Source organism: Megachile rotundata, chromosome 12, assembly GCF_050947335.1.
Source record: "Megachile rotundata isolate GNS110a chromosome 12, iyMegRotu1, whole genome shotgun sequence".
In the NCBI taxonomy this organism is placed as follows: domain Eukaryota; kingdom Metazoa; phylum Arthropoda; class Insecta; order Hymenoptera; family Megachilidae; genus Megachile; species Megachile rotundata.
Window position 1 is genome coordinate 12009860 of NC_134994.1, and position 15323 is coordinate 12025182.

The 15323-nt window shown below is 34.6% G+C and overlaps 2 protein-coding genes across 2 annotated transcripts in view; both read left to right on the top strand.

Annotated features, from left to right (window-relative positions):
• The window catches only part of LOC100880598 (uncharacterized), an 84774-nt gene extending 81303 nt beyond the window's left edge, over positions 1-3471 (top strand). The window contains exons 6-14 of the mRNA XM_003702232.3: positions 330-546; positions 612-719; positions 775-869; positions 928-994; positions 1070-1407; positions 2285-2420; positions 2481-2732; positions 2829-2948; positions 3289-3471. Of these exons, the coding sequence (XP_003702280.2) occupies positions 330-546; positions 612-719; positions 775-869; positions 928-994; positions 1070-1407; positions 2285-2420; positions 2481-2732; positions 2829-2948; positions 3289-3471 (1516 nt within the window). The remainder of the gene's footprint in view (positions 1-329; positions 547-611; positions 720-774; positions 870-927; positions 995-1069; positions 1408-2284; positions 2421-2480; positions 2733-2828; positions 2949-3288) is intronic.
• Positions 3472-12478: 9007 nt separating this feature from the next.
• Vps36 (vacuolar protein sorting 36) lies at positions 12479-14493 on the top strand. Its single transcript, XM_003702167.3, has 6 exons — positions 12479-12711; positions 12770-12965; positions 13040-13401; positions 13458-13622; positions 13691-13906; positions 13964-14493. Exons 1-6 carry the CDS (start codon positions 12616-12618, stop codon positions 14135-14137), a joined length of 1209 nt encoding a protein of 402 aa, XP_003702215.1. The 5' UTR covers positions 12479-12615; the 3' UTR covers positions 14138-14493.
• Positions 14494-15323: the final 830 nt, after the last annotated feature.

Sequence of the window (15323 nt, forward strand, 5' to 3'; positions counted from 1 at the left end):
AAACTCTAAAATTCTGAAACCTCCAAATCCCAAAATTCTCCAATCCCAAAATTCTCAAACTCTCAAATCTCAAAGTGTCCAAATCCTAACATTCTCAAATCTCCAAATCCCCAAATCCTCAAATCCCAAATTTATAAATTTCAAAGTGCCCAAACCCCCAAATCCCAACCACCCCAAATTCTTAACCTACCCATAAATTATCGATTTCCTGAAACTCCCTAAAAATAAATTACCAGCAAAGTCGGAGTGTAGTAAGGAAATCAATGCTTAGCTCAACGTACTAATGACATACCTATATTTGTCTTCACCCTTGATCTTCGTCGTTCCAGTTCGGTCCTCTCATCTGCTCAGCAAGTTCAACGTTTCACTTTCCCCTCGAAGTCTCCATCCCTGGTAGAGGATGGCATCAGCAACCAGCTGCACGAGGAAGTTCAAGATATTTACGCAGAAAATGATTCGGACGTGATGGGTCCTGACGGTTCCAGACGTAGCTCCGATTTGTACAGCCCCGAACTGAATTTAGAAGCCCACAGAACCGCGCAGGAGGTACACACACGCGTTAATTTTATAGAGTATTAATACCGTTAACTAATTAACTACATGTGCAATAGGTGTACAATAGTTTACAAGACCCTCCATCATCGCCGTTATTACTTAAAGGTGTTAATCAAGATACGTACACCTACATAACCGACCCTAGTTTTTCGAGAACCTCAGAGGTACGTGCTGCTAATTGCACGGTCTTAATCGTTGTTTAACGAGTGTTGTTTTCAGGATATCTTAAATAGCATCAAACAGAGGAGGAAGAGTATGGAGAAGTTGAACGGCATCCACGAACTGAACGAGCTCGATGACGCGGACTCGTTGAGGTACTCTATCAATTCTTCATTCGCTGTGACCACAAACATAAAATATTCCATTTCACAGGAAACGAAACAATCAAGAATTCTACGCCGCGCTGGAGGAAATGCAGCTGAAACGAAAGTTATCTCAGGTACAAATCGAGTGTTGTTGCATGCAATGGCTTTATTACCTACCGATGTTTATCTAAACACGATTTCATTTGCAGAGTTTGGAAGATGCTTTCATCACGAACTATAGTATGAACGATCACAATGAGTTCAGTCCTGAAAGTCGTCGGGGACCCACAGGACCTGAACCAGAACCTCCACCGGATGAATCGAACTTGAAGAGAGCGATAAGCTGCGAGAGTGTGTGCTCGGATACGAGCGTCGTATTAAACGACCTGGATGAGACACCTATCGTTGGACATGTTTGCGTCGGTATCGAATGTGATAAATGGGGTGGACGAGGCGGTGACAACGAAGGTGAACTTGCTGTTAGTGTACTCGAGGCTAGAGATCTCGTCACTTCTGATGGTCAACCTGCTCGGGATACTTTTGCTAGGTTTGGCTTCTTTTATTATTAGTCAATAAATTCTGAAATTTCCAAATTTCCTGGGTTTTAAATACACAAATTTCCAAATCGTAAATTCACAAATTTTCAAATGTACAAATTTCCAAGTTCCCAAATTTCCAAATTTCCAAATTCCCAAATTTCCAAATTTCCAAATTTCCAAATTTCCAAATTTCCAAATTCCCAAATTTCCAAATTTCCAAATTTCCAAATTCCCAAATTTCCAAATTCCCAAATTTCCAAATTTCCAAATTCCCAAATTTCCCAACTCTCACATTCCCCAACTCCCACATTCCCCAACTCCCACATTCCCCAATTCCCACGTTTCCCAACTCCCACATTCCCTAATTCCCACATTTCCCAATTCCCACATTCCCCAACTCCCACATTCCCCAACTCCCACATTCCCCAATTCCCACATTTCCCAATTCCCACATTTCCCAATTCCCAAATTTCCCAATTCCCACATTCTCCAATTCCCACGATCCCCAACTCCCACATTCCCTAATTCCCACATTTCCCAATTCCCACATTTCCAAATTCCCACGTTCCCCAATTCCCACGTTCCCCAATTCCCACATTTCCCAATTCCCACATTCCCCAATTCCCACATTTCCCAATTCCCACGTTCCCCAATTCCCACGTCCCCCAATTCCCACATTCCCCAATTCCCACATTCCCCAATTCCCACGTCCCCCAATTCCCACATTCCCCAATTCCCACATTTCCCAATTCCCACATTTCCCAATTCCCAAATTTCCCAATTCCCACATTCCCCAATTCCCCAATTCCCAAATTTCTAAATCCTCAAATCTTCCCATTTTCCTAAACTTCTCTTTAGAACAATAAAACTATTTTTTCTTTACAGAGTATGCCTGCTACCCGACAGGCAAATGCACGTGAAATGCACTAGACTATACAGAGGAAGTCCTTCGCCTAGTTATCAAGAGAAATTTCCGTTCCATCTCGACGGTGGTCTCACAGGAAGAACTCTTCTTGTGGAAGTAAGTATTGACAAAAAAAAGATGTACTCCATCAGCGACAATATACAACAAATTTTTAAGGTATTTTCCGACGAGTCCAGCAGAGGTGGCGGTGCATCTCTGATCGGAGAGGCGAGTTTACGTCTTGGAGCTGCGCCAAGGGCAGCAACTACCTGGTTACCTCTAACAACTTCAGTATTGCCAACGCCACGACTAGGGGAATTAATGTTCTCCTTGAGCTACTTGCCAACGGCTGAAAGACTCACCCTGGTTGTCGTAAAAGCTAGAAACCTGAGGGGTGCTGGTTCTGCACCTGGGGACTTTTTTGTTAAGGTAAACGCTGTTATTGTTATTAAGAAAAATATTCAACATAAACAAATGTAACTTTGTAAATTTATCTTGTACAAACGTCTTGTTTTTGGCGCGAAGGTTTATCTGCTGCAACAAGGAAAGAAGATACACAAGAAGAGGACTTCCATAAAGAGGGGAGAGAAGAGTCCGATTTTCAATGAGGCGATAATTTTCAACGTGCCCACTCACATTCTGCAGGTTTGAATAAATAGAGAAATTAGGAGCGAGATGAAATATTTTACTTTCATTTTTGACCTCTTTGCAATTCAAAATTTAAAAACTACAAATTCTTCTGATTACAAATTTGAAAATTTTTAAATTTGCAGTATCCTCTTCTTTACATGAAAGATTCTATCCTCGTATCATCTAGTGATTTTTCTAGTTAAGATCACGTACCCTGGATCTTCCGCACCGCCATTTTGTCTAAAACCCTCACACAAGAATGACTGACACCAATTCTCGTCTTGCCCCAAATATTTCTACATAAAAAAGATATTAGATTACAATTTTGATGATCAAGCCCCCATTTTTGTTGCAGAACATACAAATAAGATTAACAGTGGCAGAAATAACCGGCGAGCAAGGTACAAGCTCTAAGCCGTACTCTGTCGGGCACGTGATAGTGGGACCGACGTCGACAGTAAGAGCTTCCGATCACTGGAGACAAATGTTAACAGCTCTGAGACGTCCTGTCGCCATGTGGCATCCGCTCAGAAAATAAAGGGACGAAAACGAGGAACACCTGTATCGATCCGAAGTATACGCGGAGAACGGTAGCGTTTTGCACTGTAAAGCCGAGTTTCCACCGAACGATATTTCGAAGAAGTCCGATCCGTTGGAAATATTGTAAATTCGTGAATTACAGGGTGCTGACACATTTAAGGCCTCAAGTAAAGGTTTTCTATTTGTGTTACGATTGCTTGTAAGTATCTCCATCAAATGTCCAGCATTCTACGATGTATTTAACCGTTCTCCTCTATACTCTACGACAAACTAGAAAAAACCATGATGCTATCCAAGAAGATTTCGATGGTATAAATCTTAATGTCGTATCCTATTGTACATGTACTAAATGGATATGCATGATATGTTGTTTCACGTAATGTAAGGTTCCAAACGACGGCTCCGTGGCCAAATCAATTTGGTGACTCGAATTCAGCCGCGTTTACATTCGGCAACTTTTGCACCGGGTCGATCCGCTAAAAATAGAGTGGGCTACTTTCGATCACCCTTTCAACTTTGTCTGTTTATAACAACTTCCAACAACTGGATTGATCGAATCACGATTCTGGTCCTCGTGAATTTTAATGAAATATGATAATAGTCCCAAACTTTGTAAATTGACAATTATAACAGGTATCGCTTATTAAATAATTAACTGTAATTAGTATTCGAACTACATAATTAGTTATTTGATACGGCACATTTATTTAATTAAAACTACAGAATGTTTATCATGCAGGATTTATATCATTACAATATACATTATCATGATTTTTATTGAAACTCGAAAGGATCAGAAGCTCTGAAAGGCTAAAAGTCGCAGGATGTAAACGCGACTTAACGAAGAAAGAAACCGAGAATAAAAGAATGAAGAGTAGAAAGAACGGACGTGGAAACAGTCGATACGGATAATAACACGGAGCTGATGTTGATCATTTCAGACTGATGTATCGATATCAAAATCATCTTTAGGCACAAATCGTTCTAGGCTCTAAATGGATCTACATCGTCATTCATATCGTGTGTCCCTCCACAAGGAAGGTTCGAACGAACTTTGTGACGACTACAAGGTTCTACAAGGCTCAAATATTTATATTAATATTTTATATACGGCCGGCGAACGTCAAAGCCAAGGGAGGATAGTAGCTTACCCTTTATTCGTTTTATCGGTTGGAGTTCGATGAAATAAAGGGAAACCGTTAGTTTTCTTTTGCTGTATCCCCGTGAAAATGAACACGTAAGTAGGTGCACGAAACATTAGAGACGTAGCTTAATCGAGCCTTCCTTAGATGTATAGAAAATGCATTGAACACTATCGTGTGTGAGATGTAAGCTAGAAAATGGTGTATACGAGACACCGGTCAGAATATTCTTTTTCGAGAGGAAATCGTTTAATCGTTCGACGATCATTTTATTCACTGACAATCATCGTTTTTGTTTTTGTAACTGAATTCTTTGGTTGAATACCTGGAAACGTGGTTGTTTTTTGTGTATTCTGTGGGGTTGGTTTAATCGTTGATGGAACTAGAGGGAGACTAGATTTAAGGGGTGATTTATAATTAGGGGGTGAGGCTTTTGCAAGTTTTATAGTTGGAAGGTTTCGAAGTTGAGAATTTGGGGATTTGGGGATTTAGGAATTTGGGGATCCAGGGATTTGACGAACTAGGGATTTAGGGATCTAGAGATTTGGGGTTCTAGGGATTTGGAGATTTGAGGATTTAAGATTGTGAAGATTTAAGAATTTGGAAATTTCAGAATTTAGGAAATTGAGAGTTTGGGGTTTTGGGGATTTGGGGATTTGGAAATTTGAGGATTTACCAATTTATAAATTGGAGAATTTGAAAATTTGAAAATTTGAAATTTTGAAATTTTGAAATTTTGAAAATTTGAAAATTTGAAAATTTGAAAATTTGAAAATTCGATAATTTGAAAATTCGAAAATTTGAAAATTCGAAAATTCGAAAATTCGAAAATTCGAAAATTCGAAAATTTGAAAATTCGATAATTTGAAAATTCGAAAATTTGAAAATTCGAAAATTCGAAAATTCGAAAATTTGAAAATTCGAAAATTTGAAAATTCGAAAATTCGAAAATTCGAAAATTTGAAAATTTAAAAATTTGAAATTATGAAAATTACAAAATTAAAAAATCCTAATCTTCATAATCTAATAAAGTAGTAAACTTGAAAATTTCAGAACGAAAATTCCAAAATATAAAAGCTTAAAAATTTCAGTAATTAAAAATAGAAAAATTTGTTTCGAGTATGACGATCTAGAGTCCCTAACTAGTTACGTCAATGATTACCTCGGTGTTCGTCGAACAATCAAACCGCGTTGAATAGCAAGCTACAAGATACAAAAACGATAAAAAACGAGATTTTTAGTCATTCGTCGCGATTAAGGGATTCATTGCGGCGTCGAAGAATTGACGAACGATCGAAGCTCTTTAATTCAGGGTTTTATCGAGATATAAACGTTGTTGTTCCCAATGGACTGTTAATGTTTGTACAGAGTTTATTAACGACATACTTCGACGTGCAGAGCATTCTCTTCGAAACACGAACGATCACTGTCTATTTTTATTTGCGTTCGCTGTCAACCCTTTCTGTCACTGGTGACTCAAATCTAATTTCTTTGAAAAATACAAAAATACAGAAAAATAAAAAAATAGTAAATTGAACGAATTTGAAAAATTTAGCATAATAATTACACGTTAAAAGTTAATTATTATATGTAATAATTAACAATATATTATTATATATTATATTACAATAGATTATTCAATCTTGTTGTACTATAATAATAATAATTATAACTGTGTAATAATTAACAGTATATTATTATATATTTTATTTTCAATATATTATTCAATCTAGTTGTACTATTATTTCATTAACAATACTCGCTAAAAATGTTCACAGTTCTTTTTTATTAATTTACTATTTTTTATTTACTATGAAATTAAATTTGAATCACTAGCGACTACCAAATAATTCTTTCTATCTCAAGTCTTTTCCCTCTCAAATTTTCCTTCACTTCCTTCAATTCATGATTCAATGTATATCTTTTTCACCAGCTTCGTTTCGCCCACTCCGATATCTTCAGCACCTCCTCGTTTTCTTCTGCTTCTTACTCCTTCCTCCTCTTCTGCGACAGTACTTGGCGCACGGCCGAATTATACAATCTTAAAACAATATAGGGTCAATGCAAAACTGCTGCCGATTGTTTGTAAACGCGCGGTAGAGGTTTAGCAAATGGATATCTTGCGTCGACACGATCCTAGAATTTGCTCGGCTGCGATTCCATCGGACGTTCGTGATATACAGTTATTCCGGATGATTGAATATATGCCGCCATTTTGTCGAAACTAGACGTTGCTCAGGAGGATCAAAACCTAAAATACAAAAAAATATATTATTACGTTGTTTCAATGGCTCGATGTTTTAATTAGAAAAAGAAATCTTTTGCATTTTTGTTTGAAATTGTTAAGTGAGATTATAGGTTATGTTACTGAGATCCTTAATAATTAAAATTGTTTCATATGAAGGTACATGTATGAAGAGGGTGCAAAATTTGTCTTAAAATGAATTTTTATATGTTCAAACAAGTGTATATATAATATTAATCATTGATTATTAATTTTGTTGTGTTTGATGTAGAAAGAGGAAAATTTAATTTTTTTCTTTCAAAGCAAGGCAGAACTTAAATTATTTTAGGGGTGAAAAATTAGACTTAATATACAGCTTTAAATAAATTTTGTTTGCAAAATTTTTATTATTAACAATTGACTATTGTAATTTAATTTTGTTATGAATTAGAACGAGAGGCAAAATTCAACTCTTTTAATTTAAGGCAAAATATCTCTGTAGGGGTAAAAATTACTTGAAGTAAATTTTAATATAATATTCAATATACTCACCAAAAATACATAAAACGCCATTTTCCATCAAAGTATAGCAAAATCCTTTTTTCAAGAGTGCAAGTGTCTCCCTGACAGCATCCCTAAATGTTTCCACACTGAAATATGAAAAGTATTGTCAAGAAAATCCATAAATTATTAACATTCAATTTTTGTATCGATAAAGAAATTAATAGTAAAAGTTTGAGAAACGAAATGAAATAAATAGTAAAAGTTTGAGAAACGAAATGAAATAAATAGTAAAAGTTTGAGAAACGAAATGAAATTAATAGTAAAAGTTTGAGAAACGAAATGAAATAAATAGTAAAAGTTTGAGAAATGAAATAAATAGTAAAAGTTTGAGAAATGAAACGAATAGTTTCGACAAAAATGGCAAACCTCGTTCTGATTAACGACTAATGGAATCATTGGCGCAAATCAAACGAATTAGATAGCATTTCGGACCTCATAGCCTATTCTATACCTATAAATTTTGTACCTCTTCGTACACGATAAAATTGAACAAAAAAGCTAATCCTTCATATACACGTACACATACCTACGCATAAAACACGTGTATATATATACATATAAATATATATATATATACATACATATACACCTATCTTATATTATAGATACATTACAAAAGAATTTTACACTCTATATTATACATTTTTGTCATAAATTGCCGACTATTCGAATCCATACTTATTAACTTATTCAGGTTTTTTCTATCGCCAACTTACTATGGGACTAATATCGCTGAACTCTCTCATTAACTCCATGAATATATTTGTAAATTACCCATCGTGGACTACATGTATCTCTGCATCGTTTCGTACGGAGTGATCTGCGAGAATCGTCATCATGTTTCTAAATCGATTTTTTATATCTTCAAGATTTTCATTTGTGACTTTAATCTTCAAACTTTGTCTAGAATGAATTTGCTGGCTAAATTTTTAAATTTAGAGCATGTACTGAAAGCATGAAAATTTGAGGAAATTATAATTTCTGTGACTCAAAATTTGATGTTAATAGTCTTAATAATTAGATGATTCTTCTGATGAATACATATCGACATATTTTCATTAATTAATACTGTTCTATATGATGTTTTGTAAAGTTTATGACTCTGTCAGGGCTGAGTTAACTATTAAAGTAAAAATTTTCTACAACTGAATTTACCATGGACCACTATTATTAATGATTCAAATTTTTAAATCCTAAAGAACATCAAAATTCCAAAGTGTTCCAAAAACCTTGATATTCCAAAGTCCTGCAGTTTCAAAATTTGGTATATACTGTGTCCCAATATTTTGAAGGCTCAAACTCCTAAAGTCATTAAGTTTGAGAACTCTAGAGTCTGAAATGACCAAATTATTATAGGTCCAAGCTTAAGTGTCAAAGTACCATGGTTTCAAAATTCTAATATCCATTTCAAGCTTCCAAAATTCCAAGGTTCGAAAATTTTAAGGTTCCAAAATTGTAAAGTACCAGGCTCTCAAGTTTCCTAAACTTCCAAGGTCCAAAATTTCACTGTTCCCAAACTCTCAAAGTCCCAAAGTCCCAGAATCCCCTAAACTCCCAAGTCCTAAGGTCCCAAAATCCCCCAAACTCCCAAGTCCCAAGGTCCCGAAATTCCCTAAACTTCCAAGTCCCAAACTCTCTAAGTCCCAAACTCCCAAAGTCCCAAGCTCCCAAAGTCCCAAGCTCCCAAAGTCCCAAACTCCCAAAGTCCCAAGCTCCCAAAGTCCCAAACTCCCAAAGTCCTAAACTCCCAAAGTCCCAAACTCCCAAAATCCCAAACTCCCAAAGTCCTAAACTCCTAAAATCCCAAACTCCCAAAGTCCCAAACTCCCAAAGTCCCAAGCTCCCAAAGTCCCAAACTCCTAAAATCCCAAACTCCCAAAGTCCCAAGCTCCCAAAGTCCCAAACTCCCAAAGTCCCAAGCTCCCAAAGTCCCAAACTCCCAAAGTCCTAAACTCCCAAAGTCCCAAACTCCCAAAGTCCCAAACTCCCAAAGTCCCAAGCTCCCAAAGTCCCAAGCTCCCAAAGTCCCAAGCTCCCAAAGTCCCAAACTCCCAAAGTCCCAAACTCCCAAAGTCCCAAAATCCCCTAAACTCCCAAGTTCCAAGGTCCCAAAATTCCCTAAACTCCCAAGTCCCAAGCTCCCAAAGTCCCAAACTCCCAAAGTTCCAAACTTCCAAAGTGCCAAGCTCCAACATCACAAAATCCAAATCCTCAAAAGTTGAAAAATTCCAATATACCAAAATCAAGTCCCAAAGTATCATTTTCAAACATTTTTAATCACTAAAATTCTTAATTCTGCCCTGACTATCACATCAAACATCGTACTCTTCACCACCTACTTAATATTCTACGCCCCCATAAAATTTCCAGTAATTTCCCACTAACTTCAATCAAATTACGATCCAAATCGACAAAGATCATTTCTCCAGCGCACTCCGTACACGCGAACCGTACGTAGTACGCATGTATGTATAATCTGTATACATGTAAGTCGAATTACCATTTAACACTGTTGTATATCAGCACAAAAAACTAATATCTTTTATTCTTAATACCTAAGCGACGCACACGCGTACGCCCACACACGATCAAACGTGTACGTCTGTGTACGTTCGTGTGCGCGTTTGTTACGGATGCATATACTAAGTTTTACTGTTGAACTGGAAATTACATTAACGTGTAGCGCAGAACGACGACAAGGAGAGAATAATATTTAAAAAGGCGTTTAATAGCTTGCTTCTCGTTTACCAGAATTTAGTTTTATCAGAGGCTAGCTATAGACGAACTTAAAGAGAGAAAGATTGCGAGAGAAGTGTGCGAGAGAGAGATTATTAGAGTACGAGAGATAGGAGAGAATGAGAGAGAATGAAGAGAGAACGCACAGAACGAGAGAAAGGATAGTGCAAAAGATAGCAAGAAAGAGAACTAAGAGAAAAAAGGAAAGAAGAGTGATGATGACAATAATAATGCCAAGCGATTCGTACCGCAATGACACTGTTGATAACCACTGCTATAATAGTTATTTCTATTCCATTATCTTTTATTTTTTACATTTTTAATTTTATTTTATATTTTATATTTTATATTTTATATTTTATATTTTATATTTTATATTTTATATTTTTATTTTATTGTTTGACTATATTAAAAAGTCCTAGACATCCATTTATATTGAATTTAACTTATTTATTGTTAATATTTATTACTAATCAATAGTAGCATATAGAGTGATTTAGAATACAAAATTGTTTAATTTATAAAAGAAAATTAGTTTCAAATTTTATATATTATTTGAACTTTTAATGTTTAGATGTTTAGCACAGGTAGACCTTGTATGATTAAGTACAATGTTAGATTTTGAGTTAAAAAGGTATGAAGGGTACCAACCACCACTTGCCTTCAATTTGGAAATGTTACTTAAACTTGAAGATTTACAAATTAAACTTAAAAAACAGCTATAATATTGGTACATTTTAAAATTGCAAACATGAACATTCCACTGCGAAATTAACTTGAAATTAATTGTGAACTTAACTTGAAACACTGGACCATTCTTTTTACTACAAAAGAATATTTACAAACAAATGAAATCATTTTTTTCTAAAGACTAATTTCACGACTAAAACTCATACTATCAGCTATTTTTCCTCACAGAATCATTTACTTTCAATTTTATAAAATATACAAATTAACACTACGATTTTATACACAAAAATTGTATCTAACTTAATTTACAGATTAATCACGATTGATTACTTCATATTTATAAAAATTACGATGCCTTATGAGTTATAATCGTGATCAACGTGTGGTTCGAATCGCTACGCGTAGCCGTTGCATGAGTGTATAATTCATACAAAAAAAAATACTATAAAGTTTAAATTGTTTTATATTTTTGTTACGCCTCTCTGTGATATGATAAGGGCACATTCACTTCCCCCTGTATATGCATTGAATCTTTGTATCTTATTGATTAAGGTGAAACTTTTCGAGGAATAACCCTTGCCAAGCCCTTCCTAATTACATTTCGGGATTATGCTCGTACGTACCGTCAAGTTGAATACAAATCAAAATCATACGAGTTTTAAGCGATCGCGAAACTGTCGCGAATTTACTTAAGAAACTTAAGGGAGTTGTTAAAGCGTTTATGTATGTGTGTACTGTCGTACAGGCTGAGTCATTTAAAATCACTATACGAAATAATCTGTAAGGATATTATAGATATCATTAATTTTTAACAATTAGAAATAAAATATTACTTAAAATAGATTTATGTAGATATAGCAACTTAATTTTATCGAATTATACAATTCGGAATTTTTAACACATCTAGAATCATACAATTAATAAAACAAATATACTACATTACCTTTTATCTTTTCTTTCGTAATTAATAACGAAAAAAGTCGTACTTAATAATTAAAAGAGAATAAATTATTTCGTGTAGTTGTTTTAATTGATTCAGTCTATATAGTTTTTTCTAAAGGAACTGTAAACAGTTCAATTCACTGTATGTACATTCTTATTTCTTTATCTCGATGTTACATGTATACTTGAAAGGATAGATTCATCAAATGGAAAAGTTGCATAGAAAAATTTGTCGAGATTTAACGATTGGTTTTCAATAATGGTAACATATCCCTTAAGATAAGGTACGTTCGAGCTTGTGCTTGCGAAAGGTATAACGTGTACTGTTACACATTACATTGTATTATATTACTTGTAAACAGGAAAAGGAATCTTCACGCTAAAAACTGTGAAAAATTATATATTATAAATGAAAATATTAATCGCTAAACACTACTATTAACTATACATGATCATTGTTAATCATGGTTGCGGTTATATTTACACGATTCGTTTACTGAATAAATTCGAAACAAATATATTTGAAGTAACAACTAATGTCTTATCGTAATTGAAACCTTGATATCCTCTGCAAAAATATTTCAAATTCCTTAATTTCTGGTACAATTAATTCAAGTGCAATTACTTGTATGAGTCATGGCAATTACTAAGTCAAATAAGATATTTAAAAATAGTTTAAAATAATTAAACTTTATTTTATAACTGTGCGCAAATTTTTCCCGGTATCTAACAGAACGGAAGGACATCTTGTGGTTGGAGTACGTTGCTACTCGCAGCAAAACCCACCCAAGATACGTGAATATTTTTTACAGAAATCTAATTTTTGCTATAACCTCAAAGAAGAATGAATAGATTTGAATATGCTGATCCACGGCTTTCTCCGAATGAAATTTATATAAGACGTGATACTGGTGTACGCTTATATGATGGCGATGTCAAGGTACAGATTAAGTATTCTACACTGTAAACTGAAACATAACCTCTACCTTTTTTGACAGACAACTTTTGAAGGCGGTGAATTAGTTCTTACAAGCCATAGATTTATATGGGGGAAACCTGGGGATATATCACGTGGACATACCTGTCTCACATTATTTCTTCGTTATGTAGTCTATTTTGTAGAAGAAGTTCCTGGTCCGTTCTCCTTTGGACGTAGCAAGAAAGTTGTCTTACAACTTTCTGAAGCTCCAATTGGTATGTTTTAATTACATATGATGTTATACATTGTTAATTTTACTGAATTTTATTATTATATTTCATTCGTATAGATAAAATGCCTGGTCCGTTGGATAGTAGCATATACAACTATGTTAAATTATCCTTCAAAGAAGGGTTAGATCCAAATTTTCTTACTCAGTTGTCTGATGCGATATTGAAAATGGCATGGGAAATAACACCTGCTGTACCTTTAAATCAATCTAATACTAATGTGAGAAATAGCGGAGACAATGTTAAACCGCTACCACAAATTAAAACAAGAACTGGTATCATAGGTATCGAAAGGAGTCTTCAAGAACAACAAAAAGCAACAGATGAAAGTATATTACTGGCATTTCAAGATCTAAAGAAGCTTATGCAAATGGCTAAAGACATGGTTGCCATTTCAAAAACAATTTCAGCAAAAATACGGGTGACTTTCGACATATACTTTATAAAATTGGCATTCATAATGAAAGACCATTACAGGAGAGGCAAGGAGATATCACCGAGGATGAAACAGTCAGATTTAAATCTTACTTAATGAGTCTTGGTATTGATGACCCTGTTACCAGAGATGCATATAAGAGTAGCAATGAATATTTCAAACAATTGGCAAAACAACTTGCAGATATTTTAGAAGAACCGATTAAAGTTAATATACTTAACAATCACAGTCAAAGCTTAACCATATAAAATACTCAATATATTTCATTTTTTAGGAAGTTGGAGGAATGATGACATTAACAGATGTTTATTGTCGAGTAAATAGAGCTAGAGGCTTGGAACTTTTGTCGCCAGAAGATTTATTAAATGCCAGTAGACAATTAGCTCCTTTAGATCTACCCATAGTATTAAGAGTATTCGACAGTGGAGTTATGGTTCTTCAGATTCGATCTCACAATGATAATGCCATAGCTGATGTTATAGCTGATTTGGTAAGCATATTATTTAAAGATTTTTATACAACACATAATTCTATCTCTTTATTACAGATAAAAGAAAGAGGCTCTCTAACAGCAGAAGAATTAGCACAGTCAGAAGGTATATCGGTCCTTTTAGCACGTGAAAGGTTACAAGTTACAGAAAAGAAAGGAAAAGCCTGTAGGGATGATACGATTGAAGCTTTAAGATTTTATCCTAATTTATTTTTAGAAGAAGATAATTAACTGCCGGTTCTTTACTGCCATACAAATATAAATATATGTTGAGTTTTAAACAAGCATATTTTTTTCATGATAAAAATCATCATTAAGATTGTATATATTTTATGTGCCTTTACACGTTACATAAAATACAATGTATCGTCCAAAAACTCAAAATATATTTGTTACCTTATTTTGCAGTTCATTTTTCTTTAAATCATGGTTAACTTTTTATAACAACAAAGAATAGTTGTACATTAGACATGTACAAATAAATTTTGTCAAACGTTGAATTAGAATTGTTAAGATGCACTTATTAAATATTGTACGCAAATAAATTCATGGGAATAACTATAATAAAATCTATATTATTTCTTCTTTGTATTCGTGTATTTTTCTCCACCGCGTATAAAGTATTGAAATGGTCACATATTGCAAACAATTTCTGCAATAAAGTCAAGTACATAAGCGCGAGCAAATTCAATTTTGCATTAAAGTCTACAGGGATATGGTTTTTCGGTGATTATTCCTTTGTGACATGCGCGGGCGGCGCGCAGAAGAAATATACACGATAATGAATATGCAAAATCGTTAATTACTCACTTTCTGAGCACAGTCTATAAACTTTTATAATTAAAGAATGATGAGCAATGCATTATTTACATGGTTCAATCATAAAAGTTCATAAATAATGTTCTGGTAATGAGTAATTAATTATTTTGTGTTAGCATTGCGATACGTACATGAGCCGTATATGTCAATTCTATTGCACATGCAAAGTGCAATATTTCGGCACTTTGGCGACGTAGTATGGTTCCTGAGGCATTTAGAAACAAATTTCTATTAGGATTTGATGCGTTTCGATGCCTAATAGAGCCAGAAAATCAATTTTTGTCGAAATCGGTCGAAAACGGTACAGGTGGCGCCATCTAGCGGCGAGCGGTGGAACTACGAAACACGAAAATTTCGATTTTCTCGAAAACTAGGGACTTTTCCGAAATTCTGAGATATACAAATTCTTCCTTGTCGCCTACGGAATCGAACGAATCTAATTATAGCTGGCTAGGACCATTATTAAAGAAAATAGAAAAATAGCCCATTTCATGGACTAAAAAATTGGCGTCCATCTAGCGGTGAAAGTTGGAACTACAAAAATAGAAAATCCCGATTTTCTCGAAACCTAGGGACTTTTCCAAAATTCCGAGATATA

Coding starts and splice junctions, on each gene's coding strand:
- Vps36 (XM_003702167.3), top strand. CDS start 12,616: ATGAATAGATTTGAATATGCTGATCCACGGCTTTCTCCGAATGAAATT. Junction 12,966..13,039: donor ACTTTCTGAAGCTCCAATTG/GTATGTTTTAAT, acceptor TCATTCGTATAG/ATAAAATGCCTGGTCCGTTG. Junction 13,907..13,963: donor CTGATGTTATAGCTGATTTG/GTAAGCATATTA, acceptor TCTTTATTACAG/ATAAAAGAAAGAGGCTCTCT.